This window comes from Girardinichthys multiradiatus, chromosome 21 (genome assembly GCF_021462225.1).
Source record: "Girardinichthys multiradiatus isolate DD_20200921_A chromosome 21, DD_fGirMul_XY1, whole genome shotgun sequence".
NCBI classification, from domain to species: domain Eukaryota; kingdom Metazoa; phylum Chordata; class Actinopteri; order Cyprinodontiformes; family Goodeidae; genus Girardinichthys; species Girardinichthys multiradiatus.
Window position 1 is genome coordinate 1,002,253 of NC_061813.1, and position 21,773 is coordinate 1,024,025.

General features: G+C 40.5%; 1 protein-coding gene across 1 annotated transcript in view; it reads right to left on the minus strand.

Moving 5' to 3' along the window:
- Positions 1-1,812: 1,812 nt before the first annotated feature.
- The window catches only part of LOC124858004 (histone acetyltransferase KAT6A-like), an 88,587-nt gene continuing 68,626 nt past the window's right edge, over positions 1,813-21,773 (minus strand). Inside the window, exons 6-8 of the mRNA XM_047349682.1 lie at positions 11,338-13,600; positions 11,161-11,252; positions 1,813-8,175 (exon numbers count right to left, since the gene is read on the minus strand). Of these exons, the coding sequence (XP_047205638.1) occupies positions 8,092-8,175; positions 11,161-11,252; positions 11,338-13,600 (2,439 nt within the window). The 3' untranslated portion in view covers positions 1,813-8,091. The remainder of the gene's footprint in view (positions 8,176-11,160; positions 11,253-11,337; positions 13,601-21,773) is intronic.

The window sequence follows — 21,773 nt, forward strand, 5'->3', positions numbered from 1 at the left end:
GATAAAAGATGATTGTGACACAAAATAAGCATTTTTCGATGTTATATCATTCAATGTCATTCATTGTGTGGGGATCAGAGTCTATAGCTACGCTGTTCAGAGCATCTGATGGGAAAAGGTTGTTGCTGCTGTTGCTAAACGGATACAGGCTCAGCAGCTAAGAACACTTCCTTGTTACAAATTTAGATATCAGCAGTTATTGTTTATGATTAAAAATCCAAAATTTGTATTTTTATTATTATTAATAATTATCAAAACTTATTATGATTATTAAAATAAGCTGAATTACACACACATGCTATATATTGAAATAAACATTTCTCTATAGATTCTAATATAAAGTTAAAAAATGACACCAGATAGTGTCTTCAGATCTTAAATCATCCCGTGTCGCTGCTACTCCATGCTGCTCCATGTTGCTCCATGTTGCTCCATGCTGCTCCATGCTGCTCCATGTTGCTCCATGTTGCTCCATGTTGCTCCATGTTGCTCCATGTTGCTCCATGCTACTCCATGCTGCTCCATGTTGCTCCATGCTGCTCCATGCTGCTCCATGCTACTCCATGCTGCTCCATGTTGCTCCATGCTACTCCATGCTGCTCCATGTTGCTCCATGTTGCTCCATGCTGCTCCATGCTGCTCCATGCTGCTCCATGCTGCTCCATGCTGCTCCATGCTGCTCCATGTTGCTCCATGTTGCTCCATGTTGCTCCATGTTGCTCCATGCTGCTCCATGTTGCTCCATGTTGCTCCATGCTGCTCCATGTTGCTCCATGTTGCTCCATGTTGCTCCATGTTGCTCCATGTTGCTCCATGTTGCTCCATGTTGCTCCATGTTGCTCCATGTTGCTCCATGCTGCTCCATGCTGCTCCATGCTACTCCATGCTGCTCCATGTTGCTCCATGTTGCTCCATGCTGCTCCATGCTGCTCCATGCTGCTCCATGCTGCTCCATGCTGCTCCATGCTGCTCCATGTTGCTCCATGTTGCTCCATGCTGCTCCATGCTGCTCCATGTTGCTCCATGCTGCTCCATGCTACTCCATGCTGCTCCATGCTGCTCCATGCATAAAATACTTATAGTCATATAAAGACTGCAGTTTAGCAGTCTTTATATGACTATAAGTATTTTATGTTAAACCTATTTGACTGCATAAAATAGCATTTCTGGTTTCCATAGAATCTGAGGGAAATAATATCTTTTTGAGAAGTGAGAGATCAAGTAAGCACTTGGAAGGGAAGCAGCACCTCTTATCTTTGGACCCTCCAGCAGCAGGGGTCAGCAATGTCTCTCCACCAGCCTGCGCCTCTGTTACAGTTTCTGGCTTTTGCTGAGAGATGCCCCACATATTCAGGACACACAGCCAACACCCACAGAGCCACAGCTTTGTCGCCTGTACAGAAGGATGTCAGCAGCACTTGTTTGTTCAGTAGGAATCAGTGGCGTTCCAATGCAAGCAGTCATAAACAGTCTCTTGTTGAAGTAAATGCTGTGTAGGTTCAGACATTTTTATGAAAAGCGGTGCTGTAGTTACTGTTCCATGCAACTCTTGCATAACTTGACATCTATTATCTTCCAGACATCATTATAGGTTGTCCTGGTTTTCAAAAACTAATGTAAACACATTTTTATTGTAACGCAGGGAGCCATGAATAAATGTATTTTTCCCAAAGCGAGGTCAGCTTCATGTTTCTTATGTGGTCTATTGTAGCAGCTGGAACACCTGTGGTGGTTTCTGATTATCAATGCATCAAATGTTCTTCTGCATATACTCACACAGACAAAAGCAGCAAAAATAAAAGCCAGCCAATATTCTTCACATAAAATGTATTTATTGTTGCACAAATCTCTTTAAAACACAGTAGGAGAAATCCACAGTGAATAGTCCCTGCATATTTCTTCATAAAGATCCCAATTAGCTCTAAAAACCACAACAGGGACTATTCACACATTTTATAAACATCAACAAGCACTGCTTGAGATTTAAAAGCTGCAGTTTCAACATCTAAAGCCTACAAACAAAACGTAAAGCAAATCTTTTTGGGGCAGACAGCTGTTAAGACCACAACCCACTCTGACTTTATGGAACGCTTTTAGGAGGAGCCGGAATTAAAACTGGGATCTTTCTTTCTTTCTTGCTTGAGAGGTCCCAAATATACCAAACGGTGCAGCTGGAGTTTAGATGTTTTGATCTCTCTTGATTATTCCAATAAGATTATAGAACGAAGAACAAAAAGAAAGTGCTTGACTGGAAGTTATATCATAAGATTTGAAATTAAATGTATCATGACCTCATGTTATCCAAACCTTGCAGTTTGCTTTCAGACAGATTCCAGAACTTCAATCGACACCATCTGCACTTTTTACACCTGTTTAAGTATGTTTCTGGATGTTTATAGATTATCCTGACTTCTCCAAGTAAGCTTCATGTTTAGTTCTCCAACTCTACTTTTGTACTTATTACCTCTGCTACTGTTGCTCCCAGTTTTTGTGTTTTTCCATCATTTCCACAGAAAGCCTGTATGGATCAGTGCTTCTGTGTATCTGTGTCTTTGCCTTGTCATTTCATGTCCCAGGTGGTTTAGAAAAACTGCCTCCAGGTCTGCTGGACCTGTTCTCATCCCATCTGGAAATTTTCCTTAAGTAAGAAACTATTTTTTTGAATTTAACTATACTAAACTGAACTGCGTTTAAAATGAAGTGCTCTGCACTCGGTAACTTCTTTACTTTCTCAGTAAACTCCTTTAAAGTGACCTTTATTGTAAATTTGTCCTTTAAATTAAGCTTAACAGAACTGTTCTTATAAAGATCTTTTTTAAATGTCTATCTCTTCTATAGATTTTTTAGACTCCAAACATTTTGCACTTTATGTTCCTTATGTCCGCCCAGCTGAAGCATTGTACAAAAATACATATAATATAGAGTGAGCAACATAACGTAGCATTTTCTTTATCAATACAGATAGTGACACCAAAATATATTTTCAAAACTGAGCTTAGCAAGAATAAATCTACATTACATTTAGATACATTCAGAATCTCAGCAAAAGCCAGCAAATGTTTCCAGTCTCAGATTCTCTGTTAGTGGTAAAATACAGCAGAGGAAAAGAAAAGGCAGTTTCAAATCTGTCATGAAGAAAACTAAGGACAACCCAAGACACATGGAGTCTGTAGAGCAGCCTTAAGCAGTTACTTGAAGTAGGATGTGTAAACCTGGATCAGTCCTTTATAGCATTGTGAGGGTATTTTAACCTACTCTTCTAAACAACATTGCTTCTAGTCATTGAGGTTTGTGGGTATTATCTACTCTCTTGGTCCCAGCACAGCATTTTAACCAGATGGACCGCGGTCATTGCAACACCTCGATTTTCCATAACCACATCCATACATTTTCCATACCCACTTCTTGCATACAGGGGGAGCTGGTGCCTAGCTCCAGCAGCCTACGGGCAAGAGACAGGGTTCACACCTCAGACCAATTGAGCTAACAGTCATGTTTTTGGACTGAGGGGGGAAAGTTGGAGTACCCAGAAAGAACCCACGCATGCATGGGGAGAACATGCAAACTCCATGCAGAAAGACCTCCCAGCTGGGAGTCAAACCCAGGACCTTCTTGCCGCAAAGCAGCAGTGCTACCAACTGCGCTACCATGCAGACAGGCTCAGCCACTTGACTCAAAAATACAGTCTGAAGAGGTGTTCATGGGCCATTCAGTGACTGCAAGGTTCTCAGGTCATGTAGTTGCAACAGGAGCCTATTTTTCATACTTTTTGCCGAATAAAGTGCTGGATTTATGGTAAAACATCTTTACTTTGTGTTGTGGTTCATTCAAATGCAAAGCTACAAGCCCCAGGTGCACTGCTGTATTGTTTTTGAGAGAAGAGGCTTTCTCTTGGCAATCCTTCCTCTGCAATGAAGTTCTCCCTAACCCCACCCAGACTGATGAGAAGCAACAAATGTTTCTGCAAGCTTATTGCTGAAACCTTTTCACCTGAGGATTACATTAACAAACACCAAATCATCCTCCATTGATCAAGACATATTTAATCTAGAGAAATTTCCATACACTTTTTAAAAAAACTGTCATGAAATGTAAACCTGATCCGAGTAAAACTAGAAGAGAAGTAAAGCTCAATGCAAGAGACACAAAACACAAAATGTTTTCAGATTGGTGCCTGCTGCACAGTTTCATCACAGCAATCAAGAACTCACTTCACTATATATTTATTTATATTATAATATTTATTTTAGCCTGTGTTTCCTCATTTCAGTGCTGGTTTAAACCTTTTTAGGTTTTCTGACTATTAGCAGGCAAGAGATAACAGAGATCGCACTGGGATATGCTGTTAGGAAATGTTTTCCATCACACAAGCTTAGCACTCTTATCCTTTTTAAAGTGACTAGTTTTTATGACTAGTTTTTGTTATTATGCTCTAAGAGTAAAACCCTAAACAGACTGGAAAATTCATGTTTGGAATGTGTATATAAATATATATATATATATATATATATATATATATATATAGAGAGAGAGAGAGAGAGAGAGAGAGAGTGAGTGAGAGAGAGAGCTTTCCAGCTATGTCTACTGATTTACAGAGAAGGAAGAGAACTACTCACTTCACTCTAACTCACTTGAATTCCACTGGAGGTTTAGGATTAGCTACTCTCTAATGCATCAGTTTGCTTTCAGCCTAGTCATTTTAAATCTTGGACATAGTGATATTTAAAATCATATTACATTATTATAAAGTATAATAGGGGGGCTCCACACACAGAAACTGAGTGGCAGATTATAATGAACTGAAATCACAAGAAAGCTGGAGATTCATCTTCTAATATGATGACAGTGAACCCTGCAACAGACACAGTGGTGTCAGACTATTCAACACCATAGGGTGGCGCCTATTCCCTCTTTTGTTGTATTAATCCTGCTTAACCAATGCTCAATGACAAGACTTATCAAAATACGCATCCACTACCCACAATGCATCCTGGGACATTGGCAGAGGTGCGAACAATCACAATCATGACACAGCTTCCCTGTGAAATAAAGCTGTACACAGTAGTTGTTAGAAAGATAGGGCAGGTTTTTAGTTAACAAGACATCACTATTGCAGGAAGGTCACATGATAGAGTTCTGATGGATGCATAAATCATAATTTATGAGGGGAAGAGATGGAAAGCCACTTATCCTTCTTTTGGAAAGACTTTAAAATGACCTTGGGATGTTTTATTGTTAAAGACATAATTTAGCTGTGTTATTTACCAAAATAACAGCATGTCTAGGTCCGCTGATAGACATGTCTAATCTTAAACTACACTAATTCTGGCTATTTTACATGAAAATTTAACAATGTAATATAGACTGTATGAAATATTCTGTAAATTGCTACAGTGTTTACATTGCTTTATATTGTCGAAGACCTAAACAACCAGATTTGGCCTGGAGAATGTTACTGTGCATGCCATGTGTTGCTACTAGAAGCCCAGTTTTGAGGCCACAAACTGATTCTGTTTCTGTCCACATTGTTCAAAGGTAGCTGTGGAAAGGAAGACTGGGAATGCAGTCTGCTGACATGGCAATGATTTTTCCTGTTTTGTTTGGTTGAAATTCCACTGTTGTCTGCCTTGTGAATGTGCACCTCCAACAACATGGGATAAAATGGGAATACTGCTCCATAGTCTTGGATGAGTACTTTGACCTATTGTTAGCATGTGTTGCCTTTTCATGTATGAAATACATGAAAAGTTTAATGCTGTGGAGACCTGACTTCATTTGTACTTGGAGAATGAAGTAATTATGTGGAATCTTGTGTTCTGGTTTGTGATGACTTGTAAACCAATGTGTAGTTCTGAAGCTAAGGCTGCAGAAGCTAACCGCCTGCTGCTAGCTCTCCATCCATGCACTACACTAGTACAGACCCTCTAAACTTCTACTGAAGCTGACCTCAATGAAAATCAACTTAATGTGTAATGATCAACAGACTCCACATTGAACCTACACAACATTTTATGCTTAGTTAAAAATGAAATTTACAAGCCATGCTAGAACAGTAATTATTGTAAACATAAATAATCAAGTCACCACTGAAAAGGATTTAAGTCACCACAGCCAAGACAGGCGTTACCACAGTCACGGTGGAGACAGAAACACGCTATTTGGTACGAAACGGACGACTTGTATACAAAAGCCATCTTGCTTGATTTCTGTTGCTAACTAGCTTTGGCCTCAACCTAACATTTTAAATGAATGTTTTAGTACAGACTAGAGAATGTTGACACATTGAGGTTGCTACAATAACCTAATATTTCATAATTAGTAAAACAGAAATTTTAGTGAAGTTTTTGTGACCCTGTTGCACTCAACTGTTGGGGAGGATAATAGGAGGGTCATCAGTGACCACTAGGGGTGGGTGTATCTAAATATTGATAGCATTGATACCAAAGTGAGTATCGGATCGATACTAGAATGAAAAAATCAATACTTTTTATTTCATAGTGTGGAAATCCGAAACTGTAGACTATGATTTAAAGTGTAGGCTATTATGTTTTTGTTTTCTGGTTTTGTTTATAAAGAAAGGCAAGAAAGACGGTCCTAAAGCTGCCAAAATTATATCTACTAATAAAAAGCTTCAACCCTGCAGTACCAATTACATTTTGACTCAGTAGTTGTTTTTGTTTATTGCACTAAATTATTAATTATTATCACTGTATATTTTTCTGTTTTGGTCTGCTATGTTTTTGCTCATAGTAAAATTTAAACAGTTATATCATCACCAGAATAAACAAAAACTCTGTGAGTCGACAAAGAACTGGGAGAAGAGTTTTTTCTGCACATGCTCAGCTCGTTGCCAGTTCTACTCCGTGCTGCCAGAACCGCTCGGCAGCCTGTTCTAGCCCGTTGCTGCGTGTGCTAACAGATTCACCTCAGTCACGGTTTACCAAAAACGTGCTAGACTTGCTGCTAGGTGATTTCTTTGAATGAATGTCAAATGGGGGTCTGAAAATCTAGCAACAAATGTGCTAATTTGGCAACATTGCAAACCACTCTGCAGACTCCTACATACAAACTGATGTGTTTTATCATAATCAACTAACAGCAAAATCACAAAATTATTCAATGATCATCACATTACAAGTAAAAAGTATTGGTATCAGTATATTTATGAATAAAACATATTTGATAATTAGCCCTGATAATTTTTATACAATGTTTACAATAATTAAATTTTTTTGTAGTATTAGCATTTTTTGATTGGGAAATACTTTTGCCAAAGTCTAAGGAATCAGCTAAGGGTTGCCTTCATGCTTTATGAAAATTAGCAAACAAGCAATTTGTGCACAGTAGCTGATTATTTATGCTGGACATTAAAGGTGGAATTTAAAGTAATGGTCCAATCTTTTTGAAAATGAGCTTTAAGGTTGTACATTTCTGTTTCTAATTATTTTATTCTATATTAAACAACATTCTAATTTACAGGACCAACGTATGTTGCTGCAACAGAAGAAGACCGTTGCCTTTTAAGACCGTGTGCTTGTAGGAACTTTAAACAACATATAAGTACATGGTTTTAGAATTTTGTACTAGCAGCCAGGTGCGTCACTGAACATATTGTATATTGTAAGTTGGTCACCACATAATAGTCCTCACAAAAATAACAAATCATATGCCCCAAATGTTTTAAATGTTTGGGGAGTTTAATTTGATTGTTGGCCCTTGACTTTGTAAACTGTTTGAAGATTAGTTGGACATTAGGTTCTCCAAGTAATCATTATTTTAATAAATGATTTTAGTCCTCTTTCCACCTCTGCTGATTCAGATGTTATTGGAAAATTACAGAACTGTGTTAAGTGAAAATAATGTACAACCTTTAACCAAAACCTCCTCTAATTCAGTTGATACACTGTACAAACTGGACTTATGTTAAAAAATGGACTTGTCCAAACATTCTCATTGGCTTTCTAAAGCATCACAAAAGCAAAATTTAGGATATGACCCAACATGTAACAAATAACAATAATAAATGCATCTAACTTGAATGAAAACATCAACTGTTGCCCTCGAATTGGCAAAATGGCAACTTCTTCCATTTTAGTTGATTTTTGTAAACTCGCCTGCCTCCCAGCGCAGAGCCATGGCACTCTTCCGTCTTCCTCCAGTGTAGGCCTCAGGATACTGAAAGGCAGGTAAAGAATTTCATCTGTTACAACTTTACTATCATCTTCATGTCTCTTACAGTATTTGACTAGCATCCATCGTACTTATGCCAAATCTTGGGGGATTGTTGGAAAGCACAATGGTCTAGTGTCTTTTGTTTTTTCTGTGACATTCAGATGACAGTTCCTCTGCTGTCCAAAGGTGTGTATGAAGCATCACCACCAATGCTGATCTTCTCATGCAGTATTTATAGGTCCTTCTGAAAATATTAGCATATTGTGATAAAGTTCATTATTTTCCATAATGTCATGATGAAAATTTAACATTCATATATTTTAGATTCATTGCACACTAACTGAAATATTTCAGGTCTTTTATTGTCTTAATACGGATGATTTTGGCATACAGCTCATGAAAACCCAAAATTCCTATCTCACAAAATTAGCATATCATTAAAAGGGTCTCTAAACGAGCTATGAACCTAATCATCTGAATCAACGAGTTAACTCTAAACACCTGCAAAAGATTCCTGAGGCCTTTAAAACTCCCAGCCTGGTTCATCACTCAAAACCCCAATCATGGGTAAGACTGCCGACCTGACTGCTGTCCAGAAGGCCACTATTGACACCCTCAAGCAAGAGGGTAAGACACAGAAAGACATTTCTGAACGAATAGGCTGTTCCCAGAGTGCTGTATCAAGGCACCTCAGTGGGAAGTCTGTGGGAAGGAAAAAGTGTGGCAGAAAACGCTGCACAACGAGAAGAGGTGACCGGACCCTGAGGAAGATTGTGGAGAAGGGCTGATTCCAGACCTTGGGGGACCTGCGGAAGCAGTAGACTGAGTCTGGAGTAGAAACATCCAGAGCCACCGTGCACAGGCGTGTGCAGGAAATGGGCTACAGGTGCCGCATTCCCCAGGTCAAGCCACTTTTGAACCAGAAACAGCGGCAGAAGCGCCTGACCTGGGCTACAGAGAAGCAGCACTGGACTGTTGCTCAGTGGTCCAAAGTACTTTTTTCAGATGCAAGCAAATTCTGCATGTTATTCGGAAATCAAGGTGCCAGAGTCTGGAGGAAGACTGGGGAGAAGGAAATGCCAAAAGGCCAGAAGTCCAGTGTCAAGTACCCACAGTCAGTGATGGTCTGGGGTGCCGTGTCAGCTGCTGGTGTTGGTCCACTGTGTTTTATCAAGGGCAGGGTCAATGCAGCTAGCTATCAGGAGATTTTGGAGCACTTCATGCTTCCATCTGCTGAAAAGCTTTATGGAGATGAAGATTTCATTTTTCAGCACGAGGGCTGCACGGTGGCGCAGTTGGTAGCACTGTTGCCTTGCAGGTCCTGGGTTCAATTCCCGACCAGGGGTCTTTCTGCATGGAGTTTGCATGTTCTCCCCGTGCATGCGTGGGTTCTCACCGGGTACTCTGGCTTCCTCCCACAGTCCAAAGACATGCCTGTTAGGTTAATTGGTCACTATAAATTGCCCTTAGGTGTATGAATGAGTGTGTGTGTGGTTGTTTGTGTGTTGCCCTGCGATGGACTGGCGACCTGTCCAGGGTGTACCCCGCCTCTTGCCCATAGACTGCTGGAGATAGGCACCAGCTCCCCTGCGACCCACTATGGAATAAGCGGTAGAAAATGACTGACTGACCTGGCACCTGCTCACAGTGCCAAAACCACTGGTAAATGGTTTACTGACCATGGTATCAGTGTGCTCAATTGGCCTGCCAACTCTCCTGACCTGAACCCCATCGAGAATCTGTGGGATATTGTGAAGAGAACGTTGAGAGACTCAAGACCCAACACTCTGGATGAGCTAAAGGCCGCTATTGAAGCATCCTGGGCCTCCATAAGACCTCAGCAGTGCCACAGGCTGATTGCCTCCATGCCACGCCGCATTGAAGCAGTCATTTCTGCAAAAGGATTCCCGACCAAGTATTGAGTGCATAACTGTACATGATTATTTGAAGGTTGACGTTTTTTGTATTAAAAACACTTTTCTTTTATTGGTCGGATGAAATATGCTAATTTTGTGAGATAGGAATTTTGGGTTTTCATGAGCTGTATGCCAAAATCATCCGTATTAAGACAATAAAAGACCTGAAATATTTCAGTTAGTGTGCAATGAATCTAAAATATATGAATGTTAAATTTTTATCATGACATTATGGCAAATAATGAACTTTATCACAATATGCTACTATTTTGAGAAGGACCTGTATATCTATCAAGAGGAGCATTACAGGGTTAGGAAAGTAAATATGTTGGGCTTCATCTTGACCCTCAGACTACATTTCTGCTGGTCAGGACACATAATAAAAAAAAGAAACTGAAAACGTGTTCGATATTGTTAGTGTTTCTGCTCCACAGGTAGGATGTGGGTTAGGATGTTTCTGAGACTCTGAATTTTGTTGTTTTCATTGTAAGCCATAATCTTTAAAATGACAAGAAATAAAGGCTTGAAATGTTTCACTCTATATATAATGAATCTATACAATATATAAGTTTCACTTTCTGAAATAGGGAACAAAAAATAATGAACTTTTTCACAATATTTAAATTTTATGGGACGTACATGTAAATGTTATTTTTTTCAGTTTTTTTCCAGCCAGAAAGAATTTGCAAACTGCCAAATGTGCAAAATTCTTTTTAAGCGGTTTTCTTTTTATCTATAATGATACGGATCCCCTTCCTGCAAAAAAATCTGACTATTTCTTTGCTGAAAATATTGCATGCTTAGTTTGTTGTTTATTGTGCCATAGCTGCTCATCTTACATCTAACAAACATAAATAATAAACACTTAATCTAAATAGATGGAAGATAATAGTATTCCCAGACTAAAAGTAGCTATTCTCTTCACTATTAGTGAAGTAGCTAATAGTAGCTAAAAGGGAGAGAAGAGGTATGGTTTCCTTTTGAAACATGGAACAAGACCAGTCATGTTTTGGATAGGATAATAAGTGTGAATAAGATATGTTAAAAACAAACCCTTGGAGACAGAACTCACCCTGTGATCACAGGATAAGGCAGAACGATCCATCCTGTGGGTTGTTTTCATTGGTGATGATGGAGAGGACTTGCACTTAACTGGTACAATACCTAATAATGAGAACACACACGACTTATAAATAAACTTATAAAGGTTTGCAAATGATGTAATGCTTTGAGTACATTACTGTCATACCTATGGTATCAAATGTCAAAGTGTCCATGCGATTTGCCAGACCAGTTTCTGTGTTGAACATGTCTTTACCATAAAGGTTGGCCCTCTCCTTCCTGAGCTCTTCCTCCCTCTGCTTCACCATCCTTATCTCTTCATCTACCAGGGATATTGTGCTTCTTGAACGTAGTTTGAAGAAGGGGTTGTTGAGGAACATTTTTTCCTGGGGCTCTTCGCAGGCTTTGTTCAGGGAGAACTCAGAGGCACTTCGTATGATCAGATTGGAGGTTTCAAGGAGAATTAGATTGGAACTATTTTCCTCAGAGTGCCATTCTCCAGACCCAGAGGATGTGTTGTCTTTGCCACCTTTCGGGCTGGAGGTGAAATCATTTCTTGGGTCTAAAATTATGACGCTGTTTGCAGACACTTCATGTCTCACTGGTTCTTTTGTTGGTGAGGAGGTTATAATAAATGATGGAGTCAGTAGAGTACTTTTGGATCGAGGAATACTATGTGACGGAGCACAATCCATTGATTTTCCCATCCTGGCAAGTCCCCGTTCTCTTTTCAAGTTTTCCTCCCTCTCCATTGAAACACGAATCTCCCTTTCAATTGGTGTTTCGGCATCATCAGAAGGGGACCTGTAACTGGAATCTTCCAGGCCAGAATCTTCTGAGCAAGGGCTGAATTGAGTGTGGGAATAATCCATAACTAGGTTTAAACTCTCCAGATCCCTCGCTTTTTTGGGAGTTCTTCCAATGTTGCGGACTGGTGTATACATGAAGCTGAGGCTGCTTTGGAGGGTTGACTGCTTAGTTGTTGGTAAGACAATCTTATTTTTCATTTGTTCCTCCATTTCACGCCATTGTTTGCGAGCTAGCTGGAAGTCTACATGTTCCGTACTAACATTTTCACTCTTTGTCTCCTGAATTACACAGAAGTCTTTGGGTAGCTTCTTGATTGAGTCCAAACTGTTGTTCTCTTGGAGTTTTGAGTGGTTATGATTGGCATCTCTGTAGCTTTCACTCTCATCTTCAGATATTTTTGACAAACCTTGAAGGATGAATGGGCTGTATTTAACCTCTTGTAGAGGCATTGGAGAGGAAGTTACAATCTCAGGTTGTTCCAGAACTTCTGGTACTTTCGGGACCTCAATAATAACCTGTTCAAAGTTGCTGCTCTCTTGATTATTATAAACTGTCTCCTCAACCTTTTGGACAAAGAGTTCTTGGGCACTCAGTTGAAGACTATCCAAATATGAGTCATCATCTTCTCTGTTTATGGAAGAGGAGAAAATGGCTCTCCATTTTTCATCTGTATCACTATCTGAGGAAGGTGCTGCAATCTCAACTCTCAAACATTCATCGATATCTTCAGGATTATGGTAGGACTCATTTGACACATCTGACATTGCCTCTTCTCTTATGCACTGCTCTAATGGGGACTCTTCATGAAAAGGTTGTTCAAACAGGATTTCATCGGCCTCTGGACCTTCATCTGGATATTCTGCTAGATTTTGATCATCGTCTAAATTATTAATATCTCTTCCCTCAGGTCCAAGTTCTCCATACAACTCCAGCTTAGGATCTTGGTCAAGTTCAGAGTATTGCTCATGCTCAGGGTCTTGCTTGGGTTGAAGGTCTTGCTCATGCTCAGAGTAATCTGGCATTTCAAAATCTTCCTTAGTCTCTGGGTCAGCTCCTTGCTCTGACATGTTCACCATACCACAGTCTTCCTTTGGCTCTGGATACTGTTCTGGTTCTGGCTCTTTTTCTGGCTCGACACACTGCTCTGACTCATGTTCCTCATCAGGATCTTGCTCTCGTGGGTCTAGCCTCTTATGGTGGGCCTCATTCTCATAAACACTGTCAGCACTGGAAAAGGTGTCTGACACAGATGAGTTGATTGACTCATTCCTATTGAGCTCCTCGTGCACTTGCTCTATTTGTTTTTCATCCTTGATGGGCATCAGGGTGCAATGACTAGTTTCAAAGCAGGTACTGTTATCAATCTGACTTGTGCTGGTAGGAGCATAGATTAATGATGAGCTAACTATTGCTCCCTGAGAGTCTGATAAGTCTGCCTTTAAGCCAACAAGCTCATCACTAGTGCTAAAATCCATTTCATGCACAGGTGAATCAGACACAGCCCCCTCCATTCCACAGTCCATCACCAGCTTTGATTGTTCGGCTGTTTCCATGGTGACAGAGATGAAGTAATTCTCAGTTGTGCTGCAAGGCTCTTTCAGTACTTCCTCATCTGCCTCTTTATCCACTGAGATAGCTTTCTGTGTATAAGAGACATAAGCAACAGAAAAGGACATTGGTAAAAGGATGAACTCTGTGTCTCTATAACTGCAAATGCAAAGCTGAAATCTCTTCCTTGTGTCCATGCATCAAATGTCTTGTTGTACTTAACAATATTTTTATTTCTTAAAAAAAGAATGTCAGTATAACTTTGGCAAGTGTCTTAAGAGGCAATAATCACACTCCTGCCCAAAGCCACTTTCTTTAGTTATCTATTTTGGATGTGTCTGTGGTGAGTTAGTTAATGTGTGTTGTGTTCAGGGGGTGGCAGGAGGGGGTTGTGCTTGCTGTTGCTAGGCTGACAGAATGCTTCCCTAAATGAGTTTGGTGCAAAAAGAGAGGGAGCAGAGGAAAGGCAGCTGAATTAGAAGACATGTTGTGTGCTCTTATGTAAGGCTGCTGGACTGGGTCAGCCTCCCACACGTGCCCAGATGAGTAAGTGTCCCTGCAAGATGACAAGCTGTTCTCCTCATTCCTGTTCATTCTTCATACAAACACACATTTGCATTACTAGATACTGTGTCAAATGTCACTGATTCATTCCTAGAACATATACCCTGTATGTGACTATGGATAAACAATTAGTGTTAAATAAAAAATAATTAAAAGACAAAAATAAATAAAGTGACGGATACAAAGACCTAAGGTGGAGTATCTGTTTTTCCTGCTTACTTTTAAAGCTGTAAACAGCCGTGTTGTTGGCCATTCACATTACCTGTTCAAGTTTTGAAGCTTCTGCCTCAGGCTATTCATACTATATGGTTTATGCGAGTACAGGTAAACTGAAATGTTTTCAAATCTGGGGACAGTAGAGTTGCTTGCATAATTCAGCTGAGGAGCGGGTCCACTTGACAGCTACACCCACTGAGTCTTTGGTATCTGAGGATGCTTCCCAGGCGGTGGAGGGGACAGCGTCCCCTTCACAGGAGCTCTATCTGTAAACATGTCGTGATCCTGGAGTACAGCAAAGCCTTTCTATTGGGAAACAAAAGACTGAGCTCTCCATTAATGTTAATAATATAAATGTTAATTCAGATGGCAGAAAAGAAATGTCTGATGCAGATTTGGATGTAGCTTCTACTTCTGCACTTCTGTTGCAGGTTTACTTTCTTAAACAGATCTCCACACACAGGAAGAAATGTGTCTTTTTGTTGATTAAACCTTTGGAAAATCTGTGAATATTATTAATAATTTTTCTGATATAGATAAATTTATCAAAAGTGTAGTGACTTTTCAAGAGTTAGTCAGTACTGACCCAGTAGATGAAAAGAAGTGTTTCCGCTTGAAAAAACATAAAACCGATTAGTGAAAAACCAAACGAGAGGAAAAACTTGAACTTGAGACTGAAACCTCAGAAGTAAAATCATAAATTTAGTTCACTTGGAGTTTTTCCTCTTACTGTTTGCTCAACACGGCTGTTTCCTTCACCATATTTTTATGCACGAGGTGAGAGTGGGCTCTTTGAATATTAATGCGAAGGGGGGCACCAGTAGCTTGCAGGTACTGCTGAAATAATTTCTCAAAAGGGATTGAATGTCATTTTCTTTAGAACAGACACATAGTAATAAAGTTTGTAAGACAGACTAGAGCTTAGAATGGAAGGTGCTGCTGTCTGCTGGTGTGGCAGTTTTTTTTTTGTTCCAGGGCTTAAAGTTCCTGTGACATTGAATTTTCATGATAAATCCAATTACATTTATGGAAAGGAAACATAGATAATATATTTTTAAAAGTAACTTCATGCCACTGAAATGAACAGTTGTTGAGATACAGTACTGTGCAAAAGTTTTAGTCAGGTGTGAAAAATACTGTAAACAAAGAATGCTTTCAAAAATCGAAGGGTTAAATCATTTATTTTCATCAATCAATAAAATGCAGTGAATGAACAAAAGAGAAATCTAAATCATATCAATATTTGGTGTGACCACCCTTTGCCTTCAAAACAGCATCAATTCTTCTAGGTAGACTTGCACACAGTTTTTGAAGGAACTCAGCTGGTAGGTTGTTCCAAACATCTTGGAGAACTGACCACAGATCTTCTGTGGATGGAGGCTTTCTCACATCCTTCTGTCTCTTCATGTCATCTCAGAGACAAGTGAACTGACTGCTGCTACAATGGCAGCAACACAGACAGCAGTGAAGAATCTGATATTTCTTTAGATATATTTTAGTCACTATTAAAGAGAGACGCAGCAGAGTCAGGAGAAGAAAGTCACCTGTCATCAGATGGCAGAGCACAAGTGCTGCGGCGTGCGGATGGTCTGCAGCACGACCACACCGCATCTGCACCACATCCAGTGTGAGCCCGGCATGAGTGTACACATTGATTTTAATGATTTGGGTTCCATGCGGCACCCGGAGTGCAGCTGCACGGGAACTGCACCGCGTTCAGTGTGAGCCGGGCAATGTTGGATGCTGGACCATGACTGGAGTCAGGCCGGGCTCACACAGAACGTGGTGCAGCTGCGGTGCGGGGGCCCCAAGGATCCCAACTCATGAAAATCAATGTGTACACTCACATCAGCCACGATGCAGGGAGGAAGGAAGAAGGAAGTTTGGCCAGATGCCACAGCGGTTTCTGCATTAGGCTCATGAATTTTACCAGCCAAACAGGAAGCCAGACAGGAGAGAGTTCCGGTAAATTTTCTAATAAAATCAACCTACCAACATATACTAACTTGACTAGTGTAAACAAAACTACAAAAAACAGAAATATTAGGAAACGAAGGCGCTATTTGAGGATCAAAAAGCATAGTTATGCACACGGATAGCGAGTTCTGCCATTAAAAAAACAAAATCCATAGCTGTTTTTACTCATTTAGAGGGATAGCAACAGAAAGGAGCAGATAGGGATTTTCCTCTTGCTTTGCCTACATGCTCTGAAACATTAACATTACTTCATAACCGGTGACACGGGGTCAAAATACGGCCAAATACGGGCTGTGTTTATGATAGACTTGCTAAATGTTTGGGCTAGTTCTCACGTGAACTCCCAGAACACACGAAACTTCTACATTCGGGAGTGCTGTTTCCACAGCCGGAGTCGTAGCTAGGCCGGACTGGCCGCAGTGCAGTGTAAGTGGCTTTCTGCAGCAAAACTGCACCTGCATCGCGTTCAGTGTTAGCAAAGTGTCATTCCACCAGAGTCTATTTTTGCCAGATTCCAGAGCACTGCTGGAGTCAATCTGCATGAATCAAAGTGCACCACCATGAAACAGAACGAGCACAACATCCAGATTTTCAAAATAATTCACTAAAGACGGACTAGAACTCGCTATATTAATAAATAAACAAGAAAATTTATATAGCAGTTTTTAACATTAGATCAATAAGATCAGTTACTGGGTTAACTAAGGTATTATAAATAAGCTGAAGCCAAAGATTCAGGGAGTACAGAGACAAAAGAAATGGAAGGGCAACATTTGAAAAGCCTGCCCACCAAGAAAAACAAATGCATGAAGAAGGTGTACTAGAGGAAGAGGATGAAGAACAGATCACACCGATTCAAAGTCAAACAGTGATAGATTCACCGGGAAGTCAGGCGGATGTTGGTGTGGAAGAGCAGAGTCAAAGGTTACTAACGTCTCATCAAGAAAAAACAGACACAGAGGAGATGGAAGGTATGCAAAGCAGTCAAATACTGCAGGAGGATGGTTTTGAAATTTCTGCAAATAGGAAAAAACAGCAGCAACGTGGATGAAGAGGAGGAAGCTGAAGATGAACGTTGGACTGAAGATAGCTTAGCCAGTTCCTCCTGTAAATCTCTTATTCACAGTCAGCAGAGGAAAGGTTATGGTGTACAAAATGTTAAACATTTTCTGAAAATTACAAAGAACATGAAAAATGTTAAAGTAGAGCATTTTTTTCCTGACAAGAAACAGTTTTTCGTGTATGTGAGAACAGCTGAAATATAAAAGAAAAGGGGATTATACTGACAATGAAGTTTACTGGTTAAAAAAAATGGGTCAGAAAATGTAAGCAAGAACTTAAGTTTCTACATTTTCTTTTGGTGTTAATCCTCCCATCTATGGTAATGAGCTACTTCAGTTTCCACGTTAAATCTGAATGGAGCCAAAGATGTGAGAAGGAAAATCAGTGTGTTTGAATTGATGAATTTAAAACGTATAAATGTGTTGATGGTCCAAGAGACACAATGATTGTTTAAATGAGATAGACTGGAGGAGAGAATGGGGGGGAGAAGTCATTTTCAGTCATTTAAACCAAGCCAGTCGGGGAATGGCGATGCTTTTTTCGAAAAACGTTTTACCAGAGACATGAATTTGAGGTGATAAAAGGTAGATTAATGGTAGTGAAAGCAAAGTATGAGTGTTTTAATATTGTGTTTGTTAATGTATATATTAAATATACAAGACTCTAGAGGCTTCTTTTTTTACATAAACTTGAAGATATTTTATGTAAATGTGATACAGACGAGTTCTTTTTTGGATGGAGATTTTAATTGCACAGAAAATTATAAATTGGATAGGAATCATTCTGAACTCTCTCAGCTTCAACAACCTGGATAAAGCATCTGATAGAAGTTTTTTCTTTAGTTGATGTTTGGACAGAAATCCATAATCAGAAAAAACAGTATACAGGTCCTTCTCAAAATATTAGCATATTGTGATAAAGTTCATTATTTTCCATAATGTCTTGATGAAAATTTAGCATTCATATATTTTAGATTCATTGCACACTAACTGAAATATTTCAGGTCTTTTATTGTCTTAATATGGATGATTTTGGCATACAGCTCATGAAAACCCAAAATTCCTACCTCACAAAATTAGCATATTTCATCCGACCAATAAAAGAAAAGTGTTTTTAATACAAAAAACGTCAACCTTCAAATAATCATGTACAGTTATGCACTCAATACTTGGTCGGGAATCCTTTGGCAGAAATGACTGCTTCAATGCGGCGTGGCATGGAGGCAATCAGCCTGTGGCACTGCTGAGGTCTTATGGAGGCCCAGGATGCTTCGATAGCGGCCTTTAGCTCATCCAGAGTGTTGGGTCTTGAGTCTCTCAACGTTCTCTTCACAATATCCCACAGATTCTCGATGGGGTTCAGGTCAGGAGAGTTGGCAGGCCAATTGAGCACAGTGATACCATGGTCAGTAAACCATTTACCAGTGGTTTTGGCACTGTGAGCAGGTGCCAGGTCGTGCTGAAAAATGAAATCTTCAACTCCATAAAGCTTTTCAGCAGATGGAAGCATGAAGTGCTCCAAAATCTCCTGATAGCTAGCTGCATTGACCCTGCCCTTGATAAAACACAGTGGACCAACACCAGCAGCTGACACGGCACCCCAGACCATCACTGACTGTGGGTACTTGACACTGGACTTCTGGCATTTTGGCAGGAACTCCCCAGTTTTCCTCCAGACTCTGGCACCTTGATTTCCGAATGACATGCAGAATTTGCTTTCATCTGAAAAAAGTACTTTGGACCACTGAGCAACAGTCTAGTGCTGCTTCTCTGTAGCCCAGGTCAGGCGCTTCTGCCGCTGTTTCTGGTTCAAAAGTGGCTTGACCTGGGGAATGCGGCACCTGTAGCCCATTTCCTGCACACGCCTGTGCACGGTGGCTCTGGATGTTTCTACTCCAGACTCAGTCCACTGCTTCCGCAGGTCCCCCAAGGTCTGGAATCAGCCCTTCTCCACAATCTTCCTCAGGGTCCGGTCACCTCTTCTCGTTGTGCAGCGTTTTCTGCCACACTTTTTCCTTCCCACAGACTTCCCACTGAGGTGCCTTGATACAGCACTCTGGGAACAGCCTATTTGTTCAGAAATTTCTTTCTGTGTCTTACCCTCTTGCTTGAGGGTGTCAATAGTGGCCTTCTGGACAGCAGTCAGGTCGGCAGTCTTACCCATGATTGGGGTTTTGAGTGATGAACCAGGCTGGGAGTTTTAAAGGCCTCAGGAATCTTTTGCAGGTGTTTAGAGTTAACTCGTTGATTCAGATGATTAGGTTCATAGCTCGTTTAGAGACCCTTTTAATGATATGCTAATTTTGTGAGATAGGAATTTTGGGTTTTCATGAGCTGTATGCCACAATCATCCGTATTAAGACAATAAAAAACCTGAAATATTTCAGTTAGTGTGCAATGAATCTAAAATATATGAATGTTAAATTTTCATCATGACATTATGGAAAATAATGAACTTTATCACAATATGCTAATATTTTGAGAAGGACCTGTACATGGCCCAGAAGTACAGGTCATTTTTTTCTGCAGCTAGATTAGATAGATTATACAGGTCCTTCTCAAAAAATTAGCATATTGTGATCAAGTTCATTGTTTTCCATAATGTCATGATGAAAATTTAACATTCATATATTTTAGATTCATTGCACACTAACTGAAATATTTCAGGTCTTTTATTGTCTTAATACGGATGATTTTGGCATACAGCTCATGAAACCCAAAATTCCTATCTCACAAAATTAGCATATCATTAAAAGGGTCTCTAAACGAGCTATGAACCTAATCATCTGAATCAACGAGTTAACTCTAAACACCTGCAAAAGATTCCTGAGGCCTTTAAAACTCCCAGCCTGGTTCATCACTCAAAACCCCAATCATGGGTAAGACTGCCGACCTGACTGCTGTCCAGAAGGCCACTACTGACACCCTCAAGCAAGAGGGTAAGACACAGAAAGACATTTCTGAACGAATAGGCTGTTCCCAGAGTGCTGTATCAAGGCACCTCAGTGGGAAGTCTGTGGGAAGGAAAAAGTGTGGCAGAAAACGCTGCACAACGAGAAGAGGTGACCGGACCCTGAGGAAGATTATGGAGAAGGGCCGATTCCAGACCTTGGGGGACCTGCGGAAGCAGTGGACTGAGTCTGGAGTAGAAACATCCAGAGCCACCGTGCACAGGCGTGTGCAGGAAATGGGCTACAGGTGCCGCATTCCCCAGGTCAAGCCACTTTTGAACCAGAAACAGCGGCAGAAGCGCCTGACCTGGGCTACAGAGAAGCAGCACTGGACTGTTGCTCAGTGGTCCAAAGTACTTTTTTCGGATGAAAGCAAATTCTGCATGTCATTCGGAAATCAAGGTGCCAGAGTCTGGAGGAAGACTGGGGAGAAGGAAATGCCAAAAGGCCAGAAGTCCAGTGTCAAGTACCCACAGTCAGTGATGGTCTGGGGTGCCGTGTCAGCTGCTGGTGTTGGTCCACTGTGTTTTATCAAGGGCAGGGTCAATGCAGCTAGCTATCAGGAGATTTTGGAGCACTTCATGCTTCCATCTGCTGAAAAGCTTTATGGAGATGAAGATTTCATTTTTCAGCACGACCTGGCACCTGCTCACAGTGCCAAAACCACTGGTAAATGGTTTACTGACCATGGTATCACTGTGCTCAATTGGCCTGCCAACTCTCCTGACCTGAACCCCATAGAGAATCTGTGGGATATTGTGAAGAGAACGTTGAGAGACTCAAGACCCAACACTCTGGATGAGCTAAAGGCTGCTATCGAAGCATCCTGGGCCTCCATAAGACCTCAGCAGTGCCACAGGCTGATTGCCTCCATGCCACGCCGCATTGAAGCAGTCATTTCTGCAAAAGGATTCCCGACCAAGTATTGAGTGCATAACTGTACATGATTATTTGAAGGTTGACGTTTTTTGTATTAAAAACACTTTTCTTTTATTGGTCGCGTAAAATATGCTAATTTTGTGAGATAGGAATTTTGGGTTTTCATGAGCTGTATGCCAAACTCATCTGTATTAAGACAATAAAAGACCTGAAATATTTCAGTTAGTGTACAATGAATCTAAAATATGTGAATGTTAAATTTTCATCATGACATTATGGAAAATAATGAACTTTATCACAATATGCTAATTTTTTGAGAAGGACCTGTATAGTTTTAGACATACTCTTTGAACTTTCCAAGGATGTAACATCCATCCTGTAAGTTTTTCAAATCATGCTTTGGTTTTGTGCCGGTCCGTTGTGGTGAAGAGAGAGCTGAACCAAAAAGCAAAGCTCTTGATTTACCGGTCGGTCTACATTCCTACCCTCACCTATTGCCATGAACTTTGGGTCATGACCGAAAGAACGAGATCCCGGATACAAGCGGCTGAAATGAACTTCCTCCGTAGGGTGGCTGAGCACTCCATTAGAGATAGGGTGAGGAGCTCGGCCATCTG